This window comes from Panicum hallii, chromosome 2, assembly GCF_002211085.1.
Source record: "Panicum hallii strain FIL2 chromosome 2, PHallii_v3.1, whole genome shotgun sequence".
NCBI classification, from domain to species: domain Eukaryota; kingdom Viridiplantae; phylum Streptophyta; class Magnoliopsida; order Poales; family Poaceae; genus Panicum; species Panicum hallii.
In genome coordinates this window covers 46,604,292-46,624,908 of record NC_038043.1, presented here as the reverse complement: position 1 = coordinate 46,624,908, position 20,617 = coordinate 46,604,292, and the positions used below count along the sequence as shown (strand labels likewise).

Genomic DNA, 20,617 nt, shown 5'->3' with positions numbered 1-20,617 from the left:
CGTCAGCGTCAACACAAGGATCCACAGAGATGCATATTTTGGATTTCCATATACCCAAGACATGAACTTTGTGATCGGGATCAGGTGAAGCATCAGTCTGATTGGATCACACAGACAATAGATCATACAGGATCTAGGAAACTTATGTTGGCTCTGCACTCTGCAGAAACTGTTGGTGTAAAACATCTTCCCTACCTTCCAAATCATCTCAGTACGTGTATCTTTGTTTGAACATAAACAATATACAGTGCGTGCTAGTAGTCTCTATTTAAGAATCCAGCAAATGATCATGAAAAATTCATCAAGGCAAACTTTATCACACGTATTCCATTCCAGAGGCGAATCTTATTGAGCAAATGCAGAATGGTGCAGCAGAATAAGGGCTAAGGATGCACAGAATGGCATTGCATTTAGGAGGAAAAACTACAGTACTGTCATTTTGTAGAACAAAATGGATGAAACAATACATGTCTAAAAGTTTGCCACATCATACGAGTACTCAGGCTTGTCAGAGGAACAACAAACAAGTTTTCTCTTGCAGCATCACTACATATGCTAAGATAGAAAATTTAGGATCATTTTCATATGCTAAAGCAAAAGACTTATGAAGCCACCTCATCTTTAGTTTCTTCAGCATCACCTTCAGGTGCATTGGAGTCATCAACTATTGTGACGCCCTCAAGATCCAAGGGTTTCCCAGTCATTGGATGAATGGGGCGCCTATCACGGGGCCCACCCTTACGTGCCATGGCTAGCAATGGAGGTGGAGGAAGAAGTCCAGCCCGAAACAGAATACGCTGAACCGGATCTGATGGTTGTGCCCCAACTGAGAGCCAATACCTATGTCGGAAGATAGTAGTACTTTGTTACATGACCTTCAAAGCAGGAAAGGAAAACAGCACAGCATACATCTTGGAAGTAACTTGACCAAAAAAAGAAATCAAAGATTGAAATCTTGGTTCTCACCAAAATGCTTAAAAAGGGGGGGAATAAATAATACAGGGTAGGCGGTATTATCCCTCTAGTTATGCTACCAAGTACGTCTTACACATTCCACAGCTTCCAGATATCTTAATTTCTTTACCTATAATCTTCTCCAAAGTTTCATATAAAAGATCTTCTTTCCAAAGATTGGCACTGTGAATTAACTAGCACGGTGAAGCGCTACAGACCACACATAACTCTACAATTTTCCCCCATATTCCCAACATCCAAAATGGTATGACCTACAACCTCAACCTTAGCATGAAACCAAAATGGCAGTACGATCAAATGTCTAAACTAGCCTCCAACCAAACCGTATGTATGATTTTCCAAATCAAGACCCTTCTTTGACTATGCTATACTAGGTGAAGAAATAGCTGCAATACACCAAAACTTCACCAAAGTAATAAAACAAGACACTTAAATCGCGAGCAAGTGAAACGTACTTCACCCGGTCGAATTTCAGACCCATCCTCTTGCCGCCATCCTGCCCTGCACACAGCAACAAGGAAAAACACACATCTTTAATAAGGTATTCAGTCACAGCTAGGACTAGGATCCTCAAAGCACATATAATCGTATTTCACTACTAAACAAAGACGCGCGCACAATCAATTGGGTCAAAAAAAAAAACTAAGCAGGCCAGCAACAGCTGCAGAAAACGGTTCTTGAGCCGGTAAAGGAACGCACCAATCAATCTTATGGGAGTCATTTGAGGGGATGCCGCTAGAGAGAGGAAGGAGGGCAGTAGCGTAACCTAACCTGGGAGCGGGTTGTAGTAGCCGAGGACCTCGAGGTGCTTGCCGTCGCGCGGGGAGCGGCTGTCGGCGGCCATCACGCGGTAGAAAGGCCGGTTCCGGCACCCGAACCGCGCCAGCCGGATCCGGACCACCATGGCTTCGTCCTCCTTGAATTCGTCGCCGGGGCCGGCGCCGCCTTCTTCCCACCTCCTCCGGCTGCGCTGCGGTCGTCGTGCGGGCGCAAGGGTTCAAGGGAGGGGGTGAGAGTGTGCAAGCGAGATTAACAGAGTGGGCTTGAATATGGGCTGGATCTATACATATTGCATATGGGCCTTTCAATTTGTTCACATGATTAAGGTTGTTGGGCCAAAGAGGAAAGCGTTCAGAGTTTTACAGGCCAATACTCTGGGCCATCTATACTCAAATTTGACCACAGATCTCTCCTTTTTCCAGACAATTTACGATTCTTTTGCATTGACAAATAATCTGCGAAACTCACATTAACTTCATCGATAATAACATGTATGCATGCACCATATCAACATCTCGAAAGCACACTAGTCTTCCTTTGCTCATGCAGTTATTTTCAGTTCAGAGTATAGAAGGAAAGCATGCCACAGGCAGAACGGCTGGTGGAGGCTGGAGTGAGCATATATGGCTTGCTGCACGCGCAGTCAGCCACTCCAAAGCAATCTTCCCCTGGTTGGTGCCGTACCATACTTTTCCTGCCCAAAAGACAGAAGCACAAATGCTGAAATGCAGGTTAAACTTTGTCCAAGAATGAATGCAGTGATCCAGAAGTGGGAGAAAAGGAAAGAATAAGAATCAGGAATTATTGAACAAAAAATTATATGCTTTCTTGTTCGCATTGACATTGTTCTCTAACAAATGGCAACGACATCAGCGTTGCTCTCCCTAACAAGTGTCAATGATCCATGATGCTGTGCACGTTTTTCCTACCTACGAACACCTAAAAGCGAAAGAACCAGCAAGGACATGCATTTCTTGCTGGGACCAACAACTAAGAGAAGAACTATCTGTCAATAAACTAGAAACTCCTACCAGCATTAGCTTCAAGGAAACTATACACGAGCACAGAGCTGTCTTCCATCCCATTGCTGACGCATTGTATCCGTCTGGGAAAACATGCACACTAAAAAATGGTCCCTGTCAGAAGAAATCAAGGAAATATGGATTTAGTCACTGGAAAATACATTCAGCGTTGTTCTTCAAAAAAAACTTTTTGTTACATAAATTTTCCTACAAAGTCGGACCAATTTTTTTGACAAAAAACAAGAAATACTGGAGGAATATTTGCTTTTGAAGCAAAGGCTGTGTTGATAAAGATCTATAACTTCACATGCCTATATAGTTGAGAAATTCCATCAAGTTTCAATTGATTATATCAACAGGCTATAATCACTAAAGACATTCTGAAGAAACTGCTTAAAATGTGCATGCACACTTATACATCAATATTTTTAGATGGGATGAGATAACCTTTTTGAAGAAAGCAGACCAGAATTTGATCCTAAGTAGGCCAAAACATTTGGATATTTCTGCTGCTTGTGAAGAAACATCTTTCAACTTATATGTACGATTCTAAAACAGGAAGTGAAAATTATAAACTAAGTACTGTAATCTCTTTCCTCCTTTTCCTACTATCCATGTCAACTGTCTAAGAGCCTAACTTCCATGCTTCCAGAATGCTTCAATAGTTACCCGAAAGTTAGTGTGGCATTGAACAACAAGAGGAATGATTGACTTCTGTCCACCCAACAGTTTTGGGTTGCATTATACCAACAAGTATTAATTAACAAATATATATTTCACTTGTTCTGGTATTACGTTCAAGGTATTAACATTTGTAGAAGTGACAATGCTACTTGTCAGCTGTGAATTGTTGTTTTCATTGCAACTGCAGATTCTTACCAAAAGCAAAGTGCAGCAGAAAGATAGCATAAAAGTATTATGTAAAAATAAATGCATTTGTAGTGATGAAGAGAAAACAAACTTGGTACCTATCTTAATAATGGAAGGTGCTCTTGTGGAGTGAATTCATCTAGAAGAAATCTAGCTTCTGGCTACTCGCATTTCAGTTTTCCAAGTGGATGGCCAATGTGAAATATGCAATTTTATAGGCCAGTTAGTTCTGCCCTGAATATATGAATGCTTAGCTAACAAATCTGGACCATGGAGTAAGGATGTTGGCAACAAGCGATTGCGTGCCTAAGTTTCTTACAAACAACCTTGATGCGAATGGATTCATTGATTTGGTCGTTGTTTGGACGCTTATGTTGAATGACATTACAAGTTTATCTGTAACCCAATGACGTGTTTCGATCAATCAGTCACCAAGAGTAGTTACGGGTCAATCTCTCTCACATATCAATGACGCACGATTGATCTATTCAACTTCAAAGAGAACAACTAAGGCCCGTTCCTACTTTGCGGTTTACTCCGACTATGTCTATAGCACCCAGTTTAATAATGATGTGAACACAAACGTGACACTGCGTAATTTCATATCATGAAGTGCTTCACAAGTAAACTTATCTATTCATCGCAGAAAGACCTTTCACTAAAGATTGGAACTTATCCACACATCACTGCTGCAAATCAGGGGGCATACAAAAGACAAGCCATACCAAAAATACTTGTTGATTGCAAGAATAGACAAGTCAGTTAGATTTTGCAGTGCAGATGGTTATCCTGACAAAATGTTCGGATGCCTTTGAACCATTCACAGGTACAATGTGTCTATCAGCACAAAGTATGAATTTACTTTCAAATGCTGAAGAAATTAACCATATTTTCAATTGCTGTGCATCCAAATGGATGGGAAACATGTTTCAGATGTTTGCGTCCAGATGATGAACACATTTCTTTTTTAGGATCTACACATGTATAGTTAAGTATGTAAAATTTTGCTCCAAATTTATTTAACAGGTGGCTATGATACAGAAACAGAGAAAGTGCTAACAATTTTGAAGTGCCAACAATCTGAAATGTGTATACACAGCACTGGAAATAGATACGACAAAACTTTCAGCATCACTGTCAATGACTCAATAGTCGTTTGCGTGATCCTCTACCACAAGGCTAGGTCTCAGGCTTCTGTGATGCTTTTCTTCTCATTAGCATGTACCTAAGTATGCTATATTTAATCCCTTGGTTGTCATTTTACCTTTGTTTTACTTACAGAAGTTTTTGTTTTAAATTAATACATGTTCTTTACTTGTAAGAATAAACACAAAAATTAAGAACATGCGACATGACAAGCATTACCATTAAATACAAACTGCTCCAACAGACAAAATTCCAAGGATATTTCATCTTTTCAAGGAAAAATTTCAACCATATTTCATCTTTCCAAGCCGAAATTTCAAGGCATGACATGGAATAGTTTATAAAAATTATAAGATCACTCCAGAATGCGCCCTGTAAAGGTAGCATACTAGTGTACATGTATTCAAGTTCGAACCACAATCCATTCCAGGATCACCGGTGAATTATTACATTGCAACCATTCTCTTGTCAGAAACTGGCAACAGATTCTTAAATCCAAGCACATTGATTTCTTCTATTGCATTTTTAAGCAGCATAAGAATTTTCTTCATGTAAGATGTGGCTACTTGCAGATAGAACAGAGATGGACTAATTCTGTTATCAAGCAAGGCCCATATTCATCTTAAGTTTACTAAATCTTGTAAGCCAATCTTTTTGTGCGCTTAGTTAGACTAGCATGAGCATTAAATTGTTAGGAAGCTACTAAGTTGACATTAGAATAAATAAATAGTGCATGAGACAAAATAATACCACCAGCAGGAGTAAAAGATTGATATTTACCCGATTAGGAATTGGAGGTTGCTGTACGTCTGTACCTCACTTTCTACACAAGCCATATTACTGCCCTTGGAACACCCAACTGTCTGCAACTAATCAGCAAGTAGTGATCAACAAGCTGAAGATAGAGTAGCCATTTAGTTGCCATATCAATTACTAGACCACCAAATGCAAGCTTTAAAAAATAACTGACAACTGTCACTGGTGTTTAAGGCAAGCAATAGATGTTGGAACTAAGTAATTAGCATGTGATGACTCCAAATTAGTATCCATAAACAGCCGAACTGAATCTTCTTCTTTTTCTGCAGGAGTGTTATACCAAAGTTTTTCCTACTTGCAGAAATTCACAAGTACAGCATATGCTGAAGCAACTCAAATACAGAATTCTGAAAATTTAACCATCTATTGTAACAAGGTTTCAGCTGGTTCAACAAGTTCAATGTACTTACTCTCACTCCAGCCAACTCAAATTAAATTCCATAAAGTTTTGTCCAAAAAAATTGTCATTTCTCTGATTGGTGCAGTGAATTATGCGCTGCTGCTGCTTGCTGGTTTACCACAGATACTTCAAGCAGATGCCCAGGAGGTTTGGATAATGACTGCTGCATTCATTGAGCCATGTAAAAAATGTATAGCACAAGAAATTTGTAATGTTCAAAACGTCAAAGAGAATAATCCTATGCTGAGTAGCTGGATAAATTTAAGTTATATGCTTATGTGACGCCATAGGAAATAGATCGATCAATCAGACACCTCATAGCAATTAGGAGTTCAGCATGCAAAAATTCAAATTTCCATCATGGTGAGTGACATGAGCACCTTTTTGTCTTCTTTTGCATAAAATACAACTATATTAGTTACTGGAATAGCTCACATTCTACAAAATGGCATTGTGAAAGACCACTATTCACTGTAATATATATTGGTACTGTAATCTATATTTTTTTAAAGTAAAACACACTGGAAAAAAAAGGCATTGTGAAAGAGATTCGGTAGTAAAACATTCCAGTGATATATACTAATAAAAAGAAATTTCAACCTACAAGTCTACCTGTCAAAATTTAAGAACAAACGAATAACCTTTTCCTTTGGAAACAAATGGCAGGAGCTCTGCTTCTTCACTAGATAAAGATTCGAGTTTAAATGTTACAACAGACCCATCTTTAGACACCAAGGACAAAAACACCAATTACACCCCAAAACTGTCGCACAAAACATAAAAGCACCCTAAACCTGGGACACACCACAGCATACATCCGCAAATGAGAATTTCCTTCTTCAAGACAGCATCACGTTGGATTAAGTAAAAGGATTAAACATGAAGCTTCCAGCTATAATATAGCGCGATGTCCGCGTTCCCCATGTAATTCTACAAGGACAGCACTGATTAAGATGGGATACAGCAATGTGAACATGATCTTTGAAGTTTGGAACCTGTTAGCAGTCTTGCAGGAAACAATATATTAGATAAGGGAGGTAGAAGCTACCTTTCACAGGTTATGAGCCTGTTTTCATCATTAGCGACAATTGTTCTGTTTCTATATCCCTCCATCTGTACAGTTTTAGTTATGTTTCTTTTCTTGCACTCAACCACCATTAACTTCCAACATTCAGGCAAAAGGTAGAGCACTATAACCACCTCTATAGTAAGTTTCAAATGGCTTGGTAAAGATACTGAAACCCTCAATGAGTTATAAACAATCTGAAGATGAATGTGATTATATTCCTTTTTCAGAACCTATACAAAGTGATGCGAAATATATTCATTAATCGTTCTTATCATATCATGGTTTTTGCTATGAATAATTTGAACCAGGTTTCCAGACATTCCTGTCACACAAAGCAGTCAACTAAACTGTAACATCCTGCCCCCCTTTTAGGTATGCAATTTCAAAGGAAGATATCCATACGTACCAAGAATTGTAAATTTTGGCTGCGGAAAGATTGATGGCGGCACAAAGCTTCCATGTACTTTCTGCCGGTGAAGTGCTTCACAAGTAATGGGCAATTCATTGAAACCAATCTTACAAATGTCAAAGGGTTGGTTTGCCAGATGCGGAGTTTCGCTAACGACAATTTGTTAGTGATGGCATCGCGGTGACAGGATGATACTCAGAAGAATTTCTCAACCAGGCTAACATTTGTGCACAATTTTTTCTGACTTGTAACGCTTGTGCAAATTGGGCGTCATTGATTAAATTGTGCATTTTGGAAAGCTGAACCTACATTAACCTTAAGAGCACTACTGCTACACAAATCCTTCCCTCACTGATCTACGAGTATTTACATGATGCAGTCACGCAGAGTAGCTTGTAAGCCCTATCAAAGTCACTAAGCGCTACCCTTTCTAAAGCCACGCAAATCCCTAAAGACTTCGCAATCTGACCACTACGGACAGTAGCAGAGAAGACCGCACCTCCCGCCGTTGCAGTCTACCAGGGCGCGTTGCAGTGGCCTCCGCAGGAGACCGCCTCCTCGCCCACCGCTACGCCTCGCTCCCCACGCCGCGTCCGGCGGGCGAGCCCGACGAGCCGCCGCCGCCGCTCGGGCCATGGACACGCGCGGTGCGGTGCGGTGCGGTGCCGTGCCGGGGCGGTTTGGTGCAGAGGAGGTGCGTGCGAATCGGTCGGGTTGGACCAGGTTCGGGTGCGGGCGTGCGGCCGTGTCGCCGTGGCCCGTGACCATGAGGCCGTTACTGTGGTCAAAAGGGATTTTTCTGCTAAATAAAAATTTCTGAGGAAGGAAAAATACAAACATCAACAAGAAGGAGCAAACAGTTTGTGAAGAATCCGGCAATTTTTATCGATGATTTTCTACACGGCAGATTTCATCTAGCAAGATGAACACAGGGTACACCTCCAAAATTATTATTTTGTTGGGCTGCTGACTTTCCTATAATCAAGCAGTACATTACGTAGGAACAAATTACTGAAGTACCATTGATCACTGGACAGGAAACATGGCTCATCCTTCCTGAAAACAGATGGCGTTCTCTGACTTCTGTCTCATAGTTTCGGTCCTGCGAGCAGATACAAGTTGCAACATGTTGTGTGGGGATCTCAGATGACAGTGAGGTCACAGCTCAGGACATGGCAAGAGGGAAAAAAAGACTGAACCCTCAAGAAACCAACCCTAAACTTATGGAATTGAGCAAACCCAGAGTGACAAATTCAAGAGAGATTTTGACCCACAGGAAAACTTTTACCTATTCTTGTCAGTCACACTTCAACAACATCAACCACCACAATGCCCCCGGAGTCACCAGCACCAACCTTTTCGAATTCGAACTGTCAATTCCTCAACTCACTTTTCAGGTGGCCCTTTTCAGATGTTACACCGCAAGCAAACAGTAACATCAATGATGGTGCACAGGGGGGCAGGCACCACCACCAACTCCTCTCAAATCAGTGCATTTTTTGTTTCGGCAACATGCATGAGAACCACGCACAAATCATTAAGTGAAAGAGGTCACTTCAGCATTCCATGATCGGATCGTTTGAGCTATCTGTTCTTGCCACAAGAAATTCAGAAACTTCACACAAAACCAAAACCAGTATCTTTCAGTGCAGATTTAGTCAATGTACAGATATTCAGCTCTGCTCAACTATCAGTGTCTGTACCCCAGACATATTGGCACAAAGAAAATGTAAAGTGCCCAGCAAGCATGACAAACTGATCAGAGGGCGATTTGGGCGGTCAACATGAACAAGAACCCTAGATTTAGGCAGGGATATTAAAGAAGAACTGTTCTTGAGGGAATAATTTGATCGGGGGTGCTGTACCGCTGTGGCATGTGAGGAGTGACGACCAAGGATCATCAGGTCTGAAGAACCTGTGCTTTGGGCCATCCTGACGAATTGTTGTCCTCCGACATTGTACCCGTTTGTCAAGACTGCATCCTACTGTCGTTGTCTTGATACTCACAAGACCTGGAGCAGCACGGACTGGCACAGTGCAAGGCAGTGTCTCACTGGCTTGCAAGTGGACAAGGCCGATGGCACAGTTTGGCATCATCCTCTGTTTCCTACGTTTCAGCTGCTCAACTTGTGGTTGCTTGCCGCTTAATTTCCTGCACCCATGAGCAATTTTTCAACTGAAACTTGAATAATTTTTGTTTCAAATGTGAGGGGATTATTCGGTTTCTGGAACTTTTCAAGTTATTAGATACCAATCGGTCGTGTTAAAAAGGAAAAAAATGTTCAGATTTGTATTACAAACAAACAGGCCCAACTCTTTCTCGGAATCTCACCACCAAATTCAATTGTGCCACGCACATAGACATAGAGCAATCAGCCTTTCTGCGCCGATGATTGAGAAAGACCGAAGGAAAGCACAGCGCAAGCAACAAAACGAACAACAAAGCAAGGAATAATCCTGGGCCCGTAGATAGATGGCTGTGAAGCTAAGTGCTGAACAGTTCGCTGCCGCTGCAATTGTTTTCTACGCGTTGGTTGGGGTCGCAGGGAACCCAGGCCCGGCGCCCCTGCCCGGCTGCCGCTCCCTCCCTACCCCCGGGTCAAGGGGAGCGTGGGGCCCTGCCGACGTGGCCGTATCTGGCGCCGGGCCCACCCGCACGTGTCCTGTTCGCTAGCTGACTCCCTCTCTCTCTCGCGCGCGCGCGCGCGGAGTTCTTTTTTCCCCGTGTGGACGTACGATGGTTGCGTTGCTAGCATGCAGTTTGCTGTGTGCTCTCTTGGTTGCGGCGTCCCTCGACAGGCGTTTCAGAGTTCCTTGATCGATCGATCCTTGTATCTTTACGGAATAGACTACTTCAGTTCCGTTGCCATCGATCGAAATATATACGCATGTTCTGACTTCCATTATGAAAATTATATATTGTTCAGGATAAGCTACGTGCGTAACTGCATATCGATCTCTCCTGCACTAGCTTGTTTCGCTAAACTAAAACTTCTTCGAGGTCAAAACCAGTACGAGTTAATTGAGTGATGGCACTTGACAGTTGACACTTGTATACCAGAACGATATGTTTAGTTTGAGCATACACTGAGCTGATCGAGCTGCACACCTGTAGCTAGAATAATAATATGCAAAGTTGTTAAGCATTGAGCTGCGGGCATGGGGCACAGCTCGATCGATGTTACTAATTAAGCGTTTATACTACATCATTATACTATATCTATAACCCAATCAATCAACTGGCAAGAACTATGGATGCGTCCATGAAGAGAGTAAAAGACACACAGGCCATGGCTAGGAGTAGGACTGATGCATGCCTCCGGCTAGCTAGCACGACCGTACCCCTTGGCACTGTCGCCACGAGGACGACCCGGCCCGGTTGAAAGATACGGCGGCGAGCGCGTGGAACAAGACGTGCGACGACGCACGTCCGGCTTGTAGCTCACGACCCACGGTTGGTAAAAGCTTCTCCAGGACATCTCTTCTTCGAGCTCACGGCGGCCCCCCTATATCTCCCCCCTCTTGCGTGAAAAAACACCCCAAATAACCAGCAGAGAGCGAGCGAGCTGCCGTGTGTGCAGTGCGTTCTTCTTCCTCCTCCTCTCGTCGCCTAGTAGCACTAGCAGCATATGAAACCCTTTCTTGTCAAAATCATTTCGTTCCTGAGTCCGTTATAGTTGCCTGCCGTCTTCCTCAATTCGAGCGCAACAAGAAACCAGGAAGCTTTGTTTCTTTCTGCGCAATTTAGCAGGCTAGGGTTAGGGCTTTTTTTTCTTGAACTTGTACTTGTTGTGTTGGAGACCTATCGATTGATCTGAGTATGGAAGGCTCAGCAGCAGCAGCAGGAGGAGGAGGTGCAGGGGGAGGGTCGAAGAAGGAGGATAGCTTGCCGCCGGGGTTCAGGTTCCACCCGACGGACGAGGAGCTCATCACGTACTACCTGCGGCACAAGATCGCCGACGGCAGCTTCACGGCGAGGGCCATCGCCGAGGTCGACCTCAACAAGTGCGAGCCGTGGGATCTCCCGGGTAAGGAGAAATGAATATATTGAACTGTATATACACGCACATGCATGCATGCCCATGACAAGATAAACTCCATGAATTGATCATCAGAAGCTACATATGCTTTTTTTCTCTTAACAATAACATGCGTGTCTTTATACCAATCTAACTATATATTTTTACCTCTTTTTTAAGGATAATTATCTTTTTATGCAACCACATATTTATCTACGCATAAATTCAAGCATCACATATATATTTCCATGATATTGTTGACTTTTTGCATCTCTTGATACATAGATAGAACATCTAGGTACGTGTAGATGCGGGCATGATGGTTAATTTCCAAGCATCTATCTTACCTATCAGAGGAGTTGTCTAATTGTCATGTGTTTGGTGCATGTTTTCAAAAGCTAGAAAAAGCCTCAAACTACTACGTCTTCAAATATGAATGGGTCATTAGGTCTCAAAGGTTTCTCTATTCCTTACATTTTATATTATTGATGACTACTCCGTCGTCCTTATATATTCATCTCCTCTTTTTCTTTTTCCTTGTTTTTGTGTTCGTGTGTGTAGTTTGCATATGATCGAGTACATCCGTCATCTCTTCTTCATCTAAAGAGGGATACGAAAATTTATATATAGTTGCCATGGTGTCTTAGCAGTTATGTTAGTTCTCAAAGGCACGGCTATTTTTTAAAACTCAATTTTACTAGTCCTCTCTTACAACTATATGCACCTAATTAGATAGTACTACTGGTGAACAACTGGATGTATATATTCCATTATATATCTTTGTGATTTGAATTGGCTGTTCTACATCTTTGTTGTACATATGCACTTGTCATTATATGTGATTATACCAATTATCTTCGTGTAGTTAATAACATGTGCTCCCTCCGGTCACAACAGTGTGCTAAAACATCGGCACGCCAATAACGCACTACTATGTCACTAATATCAGTAAAAAACTATATGCACAGTGTAGCAAGATTTTAGAAATTGTTTTCATTATTATATTAAAATGGTCAAAGTCGTTTTTAAAAAAAAATCGGGTTGATTGCATATGATACAAAATGGCAATCTTTTGGGAGTGGATGGAGCATATTCTTTTGAGAGGCAGAGCTACATTGCAAACATTAACACATCAAATAAATATCTATGTTCTAGATCCATATATATATATATATACTCATAAATATTCATTCGGAAATATTAAAATCCAGAAGAATGGTGAGAAAAATAAGTTGGGTACCATGATATATTACTCTCTGGGATAACAATACATGTTGTTTTCTGGACATGCATATGCTTTCTTGATCACCGAACAGAGTAAGAACTGCTCAGACCAAAGTTTTGCAACTCTTATAACTATGTAGTAATTATGTAGATTGGAAACATGAAGGTTTCTGTGAGTATATTATTTATGACAATATAATTATGGTGGACTATTATCAATATATAAAACAATTAAATGTTGCGTTCGAAATTGCATTTTTCTGAGACCATATGATTAACTGTAACCTATGAGAGAGCAATATGAAATTTGGAACCAACGACTCGCAAGAACCAAATTTTTTTTAGTGCTGGTTGTATCATGCATGTAGAGTTAGCTTAAGAGAGTTTGCACGATGAAAATCAAAGTACTAACAGTTTGTGAATATCTAACAATCTGTACCAGAAAAAGCGAAGCTCGGTGAAAAGGAGTGGTATTTCTTCAGCCTAAGGGACAGAAAGTACCCAACCGGTGTGCGAACAAATCGCGCAACTAATGCTGGTTACTGGAAGACAACAGGCAAGGATAAAGAGATCTACACTGGGCAACTACCAGCCACGCCAGAGCTAGTAGGGATGAAGAAAACCCTGGTGTTCTACAAAGGAAGGGCTCCTCGGGGTGAGAAGACCAACTGGGTCATGCATGAGTATCGCCTGCACTCAAAATCAGCCCCCAAATCTAACAAGGTATAACTTTCAAATTTGTTGCATTTTCATATTTCACATAGTTATATTCAGTGGAAACTTACGATCGTCGTAGAGAAATTGAAATGTTTTTTTGGTTATTTGTATGACACAGGACGAGTGGGTGGTGTGCCGGGTCTTCGCCAAGAGCGCCGGCGTCAAGAAGTACCCGTCCAACAACGCGCACTCGCGGTCGCACCACCACCCGTACACGCTGGACATGGTGCCGCCCCTCCTGCCCACGCTGCTCCAGCACGACCCCTTCGCGCGCGGGCCCCACCACCCGTACATGACTCCGGCCGACCTGGCCGAGCTCGCGCGCTTCGCCCGCGGCACGCCGGGGCTGCACCCGCACATCCAGCCGCACCCCGGGACGGCGGCGGCGTACATCAACCCCACCGCCGTGGCGCCGCCGTTCACGCTCTCCGGCGGCCTCAGCCTCAACCTCGGCGCCTCCCCGGCCATGCCGTCCCCGCCGCCGCCGCCGCTCCACGCGATGTCGATGGCGATGAGCCACCAGATCGCGCCGAGCGGTGCCGGCGCCGCGGGTAGCCATCATCAGGTGATGGCAGGCGATCACCACCAGCAGATGGCGCCGGCGGGGCTCGGCGGGTGCGTGATCGCGCCCGGCGCGGACGCAGGGTTCGGCGCGGACGCGGCCGGGGCGCGGTACCAGAGCTTGGACGTGGAGCAGCTGGTGGAGAGGTACTGGCCTGCCGGGTACCAGGTGTAGTAGCTGTGGATCCCACCGTGCGCTTGCAGTGCGCCAGTGCCAAAGTGGCAAGCAAAATTGTTGGTCTTATCATACATGTAGGAAGACAAGATTTGAGGTGATCTAGTGATCCTTCGTCGTTGTATGAGTAGCTGAAGTTATCTATCTTCTTTTGGTTTTGCTGTGGTGTAATGTTGTTTAGGGGTTTGTTTGTTGTCTTGGCTTGCAGGAAATCGGAGGATAGGTTGCTTGACGCTGGTAGCATGTGCCCCCCAAAACAATCAGGCTTGGTAGTGAGCTCATTCATATAGGGCGAGACTGAGGTGTACCCGTGCGTGTGATGTGTTCATGTTCAATGTGCATGTTTCTTCAAACCTAACCGTGGAATTTTGAAACGTGGTTACGTGATGCATCGCTCGGGAATGGTCATCACGAAACAGGCCTGAGGGTGGCCGGTTTTCTCCTCGACGAAGAGAAGACAGCGGAAGCCTACCACACGGGAATACGGGATATGCCCATGAACTCGATTTGGAGAAACATCAAGCAGGTAGGAAGAAGATAGGGGGCTTACGCATAACTTCACACAAATCTATCAAATGTGCTCGACGATTATACAGAGAACACTGGCTAGAATCGTGACAGATTCAGAAATGTGCTGCAGCAAGGCGGAGCACGAAGTTTTAGCTGCACCAAAAGCTACAGCGACAAATGACCAACAACAACTGTGAGACGCAACAAAGGACGAGTAGACACAAAGCTCAAACACATGCACAAGGCTACAACAAATAAACAATGAAATGAACACCCATAGATTTAAGGTCGCAATCCCTAATCAGTGATGAAATACAAACCGCACCTACAACTCTGCCCACACATTGGGGGCAGAAATATAGTTCTTGTGTGTATTGCAACTCTTGGATACACAGCAAGGTTCAGCGATGACACCAGATCACCATGTAGTGTGTATGCCTGACAACGAACTCATCAGTGAAAGCCTGAAAGGTAACATGGCCAAACTTCATGATCTGCATGGTACAACTTTTTTTTAAAAAAATCTGTCAAAATGGCTGAAAATCCAAACAATATTTGAAACAACCAAAGTGTTTAAAGCCAGCAAAGAAAATGGATCCGTATTAGAAGAAACCAATAGGCAATAGCTGCACCTTCTTCCATTACAATGTGGCACACCATAGACAAGCCTGAAGTGTTTATCTACGATCTATTTGTCAGCATGCCGGCGCTTATGTCTCCGATGCCCATGGTTGGCATTACTGCTCGGTGGGGTTTTCTTCTGCTTCTTGGTACTATATGCAAATAAAAAGACCAAAATCAAGTGGCAAATAAAGTCAATTCGTGTAACGCCATGCCATCATAAGAAAGCAAATAAAACTAGCTCAATTCTTAGAAAAGAAAACACAGACCAGAATGCGTCAACTAGGAGTGTGTATAAAACAAAAATGGGCATAACCAACAAAGCAGCAGCCTGTAAAGAGAGATAATACAGTAAGCCCCTTCAAAACAGTAAAGTACAATAAAAAAAGAAAAAAGAGGGTTTTATTTGATGGTCAATTGGTGCCTACCAGATACCACACCAACTCATCAGTCACAAATTGTTTTGTAAATTCATGTTGGTGAAGGTAATCCGAGACAGTTGCCTGAGCCTGGAAAAGGAAATGGCTGAGATTCTTATCTATGGTCGTAGATCTTGAAAAAAATAACATTTGATTATACTACTATTAAATGCAAACTGTTTAGGCAAATAAAAAGATTAATTAAATTTATTGGCATTGACCCATCATACTGAATGGGGAAATATAATGCAATTTAGCAGTAGGAGGTATTTTGAGATATTTACTAACAGAAAGAAAAGGAGAAAGACCTCAGTGACCAATTTATATCAGCAGTCTTCACACATACCAAAAGGAAAAAAGAAAAACACTAGACCTCAATGTTAAGTTTTTTCAGCAGAGAAAATACATCGGAAGCTACATGAAATATTGCTGGGTGAATATGAAAGAACATAAGAAGTAGGATCAACTAAAAACTATGGTAGAAATCCAGCCAAGACTTTTAAAATTCCAAAGCAATGAACATAGACAGATAAGAACTACAGGCATGAGAATATGGATAGCACTTGAATATATTTGGGACTGAAAATCTGGATTACGGTGGAGGGAGAAAAGGAAATAACAAATACCTGCTGATGATATGTAGTAGCCGTCTCAAGAAATTGTCCATATACATGGTGTGCTCTTTTAGTATAAGGCTTCAGAGTAGTTCTAATTTTCTCAACATGTGGTTTAGTGGCTGTAGCAATTTGATCGATATAGGGTTTGGATAATTTCTTGGCTTCCTGAAAAACATAGGACCAAATGATTATATATCGATGACTTTGCTGGGTTTCCTGGTGAAAAACTGTGGCACAGACAGAACTGTGAATTCTTAAATGCTGGAGATGCACCTGGAAGTAGGGATCAGCAACTTGATGTGCATTTACAAGATGAGGCCTCATAAAGTCACTTGATGTTTGATAAACCTCCACTGATTTCTCTGAGACCATTTGGACATAAGGCTCCGCATTTTTCTTCAAGGTAGCCCATTTTTCTTTAGCAACAGGCATCCATTTCTTCAATAAGGGAAATGTCATTGTTAGTATAAGAAGAATCGATATCCAAAAATTAGAAATGTTACGACAATATATTACAAGATATCACGCTATACTGTAGTATTAACATTTCAAATTCACTTTATGAACCAACAAATTTCTTCAATTACAGATTCACAGCATGATACATGTCAGGAATTGCTACAAATGCACAAGGATATGATTCACATTTAATGCTTCAAATACACCTGCTCCTATATACTTCGGAAACTACAGATCCAGGAATATGTAGGAATATTACCGTCTTAGCAGTTTCCAGATGGGGCTCGGCCCATTTCTTTGCCTGTGCTGATTTTTCTGAGGCCTGCCGTTGTTTATTTCACAGGGTACAAATGGACAGATAAAGAATCAATTTAAATCAGCATTTTCATCCTTAAATAAAAATAACTAGGAAGATACACAGCACCTTCTGCAATAAGCTGTCAAAGGCAGGTTTCCCATGTTCGTTCCAGTGATTCGATACCACCTCCTGCATAGTAACACAACCAATGTGGTAAGAAAAAGTAAACAGAGAGGATGAGGATGAATAGTCGTTAGGCCCACTTATACCATAGAGCGGGCTGCATGTGTCACCAACCAAGATGGCAACCAGGCTCCATGAACCTGCCAAAGAAAATGACCAAGAAAAAAGGGTAACGTTCAAAGCATGAAACATCAAAGAGTATCGTACGCAGTAGCTTATGGAAACCTTCTCAATGAACAAGAAGTTCCTGATAACAACTACATGCCCAGGTACCAGAATGTGCTAAGGTTTTAGCAAGAAGAGAGTTTGTTATTCTATTCACCATCCTCACAATTAGAGTCAGCTGGAAAATTAAGTTGCAGTTGAATTGTGTACTTAGAAAGGTCATTGAAACACGGCACCAAGATGTGAAGCAGATAGTTTTATCAAACTTTATAACGAATTTACGACAACCTGACAAGCACTCATAGAATATCAGATTCAGAACAAGTTATCATGTGCAACTTCATCACAATTAGACCAGCCGAGGTTACAGACTATGAGGCATTTGAATTGTGTTGTTAAAAAATCATTGCTACACTACACCAAGATGTGAAGCAAATAGTTTTACCAACAATATTATAATGAATTTACATCAACTTGACAAACCATAATAGGATAGCAATTGCAGTAATACACATATATTACCTCTCTCAGCTTTTTTGCTTTTGTTGTTGTTTCCAGCTGCACTTTCATCAGTTCCTCCTAGAAACGTGAGGAACAAAGGTTGAAGAGAATGCAAACATGCTACATAGGAACAAAGCATCACAGTAGTCACATATCCTACAAACCTCAGCAACTTTAAGAGCATGTTCAATCTTCTGAATCCTGCGCTTTTGATCATCGCTTGTCCTCTGGAGCTATTAAGAAAAGTATAGAAGTAAGGACACTAGGACAGTGCTTGCATAATATCAAAATTGTACTAAAGCCCTTTTCTTTTCTTTCTGAGGGTCTAACCCTATTTTCAAAGAACTGTAGCTGGTGAGAAAATAAAAGGAAGAAAGCATACAGGATCTGATAATCTAGCCTATGTCTCAACAGGCATTAACCTCAACTTTCCTTTGGCTTTAAAACTAGAGGTAACTCAACAAGACATGAGCCTCATCTATACTTATGTAAATAAGAAAATGCATAACATGAGGTATACTCTGTCATGCCTTGGAACAATGACAAGTGACAACTACTCAAACCTCTTCTATCAGTGACCAAATTGTGATACAGAAATTCAACCTCAAATTTTTCATGACTCTTGTGTCATATAGTTACATATTCACTTAAATTATCATAGGCAGAGAAGAAAAAAAAGGAAAATTTTTTAAATCTACCAATCACATGGAAAAAGATAGGACTAGGCCTAGCAAACAAAGCATACTTGCTGCTTAACCATAGGAAATCCATCATGACCCCTAAATAATGCAAACTAATCCCGATGTTTTAGTGAAGTAAAGAAAAGTAGTAGCAAAGAAGACAACTCCACAACCACAGCTGCACACTTACTTTCTCCAGCTTCATATTCAGCTCTAGCACCTTCTTATCTGCATCGCCGGCCCTAGCCTCCAGGGCTGCCTTTTTGCTTTTTTGTGCTGTAATATCCTTCTTGAGCTTCTCAATCTAGAAGAAGTTAGATCAGCAACCACAATATTACATCACACTAATAGTTCATGGAATTCTGCAAGCCCGCTACCTGCTTCTCGAGCTCAATAACTCGTGCATTGACCTTGCTTGCTTGCTCCTCTGCAGCTAAAGATCCCTTCACCTGTATAGGCAGAAGCTAATGATATAGCTACTTCAATAAGATATAAAGCAATGCTTCAACAACATATTCCTTGACGCTAAATCACCTGGAGGGAAGCTGCTTGATTCTGCATAGTAGTTATGTGCTGCGACTTCTCCTTGACAATCATATCCAGTGTTTCAATTGCATCGTCCTTGGTCTTTAACTCCAGGGTCTGGTCAGCAATGCGTGACTCTGCAGAATGAAAACAATCAGACTGGTTTCTAATTTATTCAAAATTTCAGGAAGAATCAAGCAGTATTCTGTCATGATTATAAGTTGGTACAACTTGCACTCAGCTACACAGGCTATCTTACCCAAATTGCTTTGCTCGCAAACCAAAGCTGAAACTGTACCTTCCAAAACACGAGAAATTGGTTTGAGCAGCATTGCTGCGCTCTAACTTGCAAGGGGAATGTAGGGGACGATGAGAAGCCTTTTGCTCTCAGTTGCAAGGTTTCAACGGAGACATTTCCCAGATAAACCTGGCCTCGTTAAACCATTTGAAATTGCCCCAAGCTAAAACATAAATCCAGTGAAACAACAGCAGCCAATCCATCGGGTTCTCACCAAATCCCTCCCCCCACCATACTCACCCAATCTCGCATTGCGCCGTTCCGTCACAACGTATCGAATCGCCACCTAAACCCTAGCGAGTCAACTAAACCCCATCGAACCCAGCAGACCCCCAACGATGCAGCAGCACCCGCAGCAGCACCGAACGGAACCAGCCCCATCAGGTAAACGTGCACGCACCTAACGCGGAGATCTTCGCCCGGAGCTGGACCAGCTCCGCGGACAGCACCGCCGCCTCCTTGGCCCTCGCGTTCGCGGCGAGCTCCTCCGCCGGCGGCGCCACGCCCTCCACCGCCGCGTCCTGCGCCGCCGCCGGCCCCGCGACGAGCAGCAGCAGCAGCGCCGCCGCCGCCGCTGCAAGCAAGAGCCGCCTCGTGATCCGCATGGTCATTGAGATTCCACGCTCTCTCTCGCTCGGTCGCTCGGCGCCGAGATGACGAGTAGTGGGAGACTACTGCGAAGGGAAGGAGGGAGGGAGACAGGGCGGCGTGCCGGTAGCTCGCCTACTTCTACTAGTCAGAGTCGCGCCCCCTCCGTCCCCGTGCTCAAGCCACACGTCCCGCGGGCCGCTGCTCCGTCCAAGAGGACGCACGTGGGCGCGGCTGCCTCGGCCCTGGCTGCCTGGCTGGCCGCGGAGGGGACGACGAGGTGGGCGGCACGTGGAGGCCGGCCGTCGTGCACCGTGACGGTCGTCGTGCTGTTACGCGTTACTGCTCGGTGGACCCGTCCGAGTTGGCTGCCTAGGTCGTGGCCCGTGCACTACGGCCCACGCAAAAGATGGGCCGGTAACGGGCCGGCGCTACCGCAGCATGTTTTGTCCGTGACGGTTGATGACGACGACGACGAGGAGGAGACGGCACGCGCTCCCAGGAAGGTAGTACACGAGGAGACGACAGCGGCAGCTAGCCTAAAGCGGACCCGTCAATGTCTGCACTTCC

The 20,617-nt window shown here is 43.1% G+C and overlaps 3 protein-coding genes and 1 long non-coding RNA gene across 13 annotated transcripts; 1 reads left to right on the top strand and 3 right to left on the bottom strand.

The window, feature by feature from the left end:
• Positions 1 to 364: 364 nt before the first annotated feature.
• On the bottom strand, positions 365 to 2,072 carry LOC112882426 (30S ribosomal protein S16-2, chloroplastic/mitochondrial-like). Its single transcript, XM_025947492.1, has 3 exons — positions 1,747 to 2,072; positions 1,431 to 1,476; positions 365 to 840 (listed from the first exon to the last, which is right to left on the bottom strand). The coding sequence occupies exons 1-3, from the start codon at positions 1,877 to 1,879 to the stop codon at positions 603 to 605; spliced, it is 417 nt and encodes a 138-aa protein (XP_025803277.1). The 5' UTR covers positions 1,880 to 2,072; the 3' UTR covers positions 365 to 602.
• Positions 2,073 to 2,556: 484 nt separating this feature from the next.
• Positions 2,557 to 8,184, bottom strand: LOC112882427. Its single transcript, XR_003226665.1, has 3 exons — positions 7,058 to 8,184; positions 5,574 to 6,939; positions 2,557 to 2,891 (listed from the first exon to the last, which is right to left on the bottom strand). It is a non-coding gene; the product is annotated as an uncharacterized LOC112882427 (long non-coding RNA).
• A 2,856-nt stretch (positions 8,185 to 11,040) lies between these two features.
• Positions 11,041 to 14,557, top strand: LOC112882425 (NAC domain-containing protein 92-like). Of its 2 annotated transcripts, XR_003226664.1 has the most exons (4): positions 11,041 to 11,515; positions 13,173 to 13,453; positions 13,566 to 14,280; positions 14,392 to 14,557. XR_003226664.1 is itself a non-coding variant. In XM_025947491.1 (3 exons), the coding sequence occupies exons 1-3, from the start codon at positions 11,308 to 11,310 to the stop codon at positions 14,181 to 14,183; spliced, it is 1,107 nt and encodes a 368-aa protein (XP_025803276.1). In that variant the 5' UTR covers positions 11,041 to 11,307; the 3' UTR covers positions 14,184 to 14,541. The 2 variants fall into 2 exon arrangements, 1 of the variants encoding a protein (XP_025803276.1); XM_025947491.1 differs by having other exon boundaries at positions 13,566 to 14,541.
• A 332-nt stretch (positions 14,558 to 14,889) lies between these two features.
• On the bottom strand, positions 14,890 to 20,236 carry LOC112882423. Of its 9 annotated transcripts, none has more exons than XM_025947486.1 (15): positions 19,860 to 20,235; positions 19,171 to 19,298; positions 19,014 to 19,085; positions 18,827 to 18,940; positions 18,121 to 18,189; positions 17,978 to 18,034; positions 17,377 to 17,430; positions 17,234 to 17,296; positions 17,069 to 17,131; positions 16,624 to 16,788; positions 16,360 to 16,515; positions 15,743 to 15,823; positions 15,580 to 15,645; positions 15,326 to 15,466; positions 14,890 to 15,200 (listed from the first exon to the last, which is right to left on the bottom strand). In XM_025947486.1, the coding sequence occupies exons 1-14, from the start codon at positions 20,068 to 20,070 to the stop codon at positions 15,431 to 15,433; spliced, it is 1,335 nt and encodes a 444-aa protein (XP_025803271.1). In that variant the 5' UTR covers positions 20,071 to 20,235; the 3' UTR covers positions 14,890 to 15,200; positions 15,326 to 15,430. The 9 variants fall into 9 exon arrangements, with proteins under 9 accessions (XP_025803271.1, XP_025803270.1, XP_025803272.1 ...); XM_025947485.1 differs by having other exon boundaries at positions 14,890 to 15,187; XM_025947487.1 differs by having other exon boundaries at positions 14,890 to 15,131.
• Between the last annotated feature and the right edge of the window lie 381 nt (positions 20,237 to 20,617).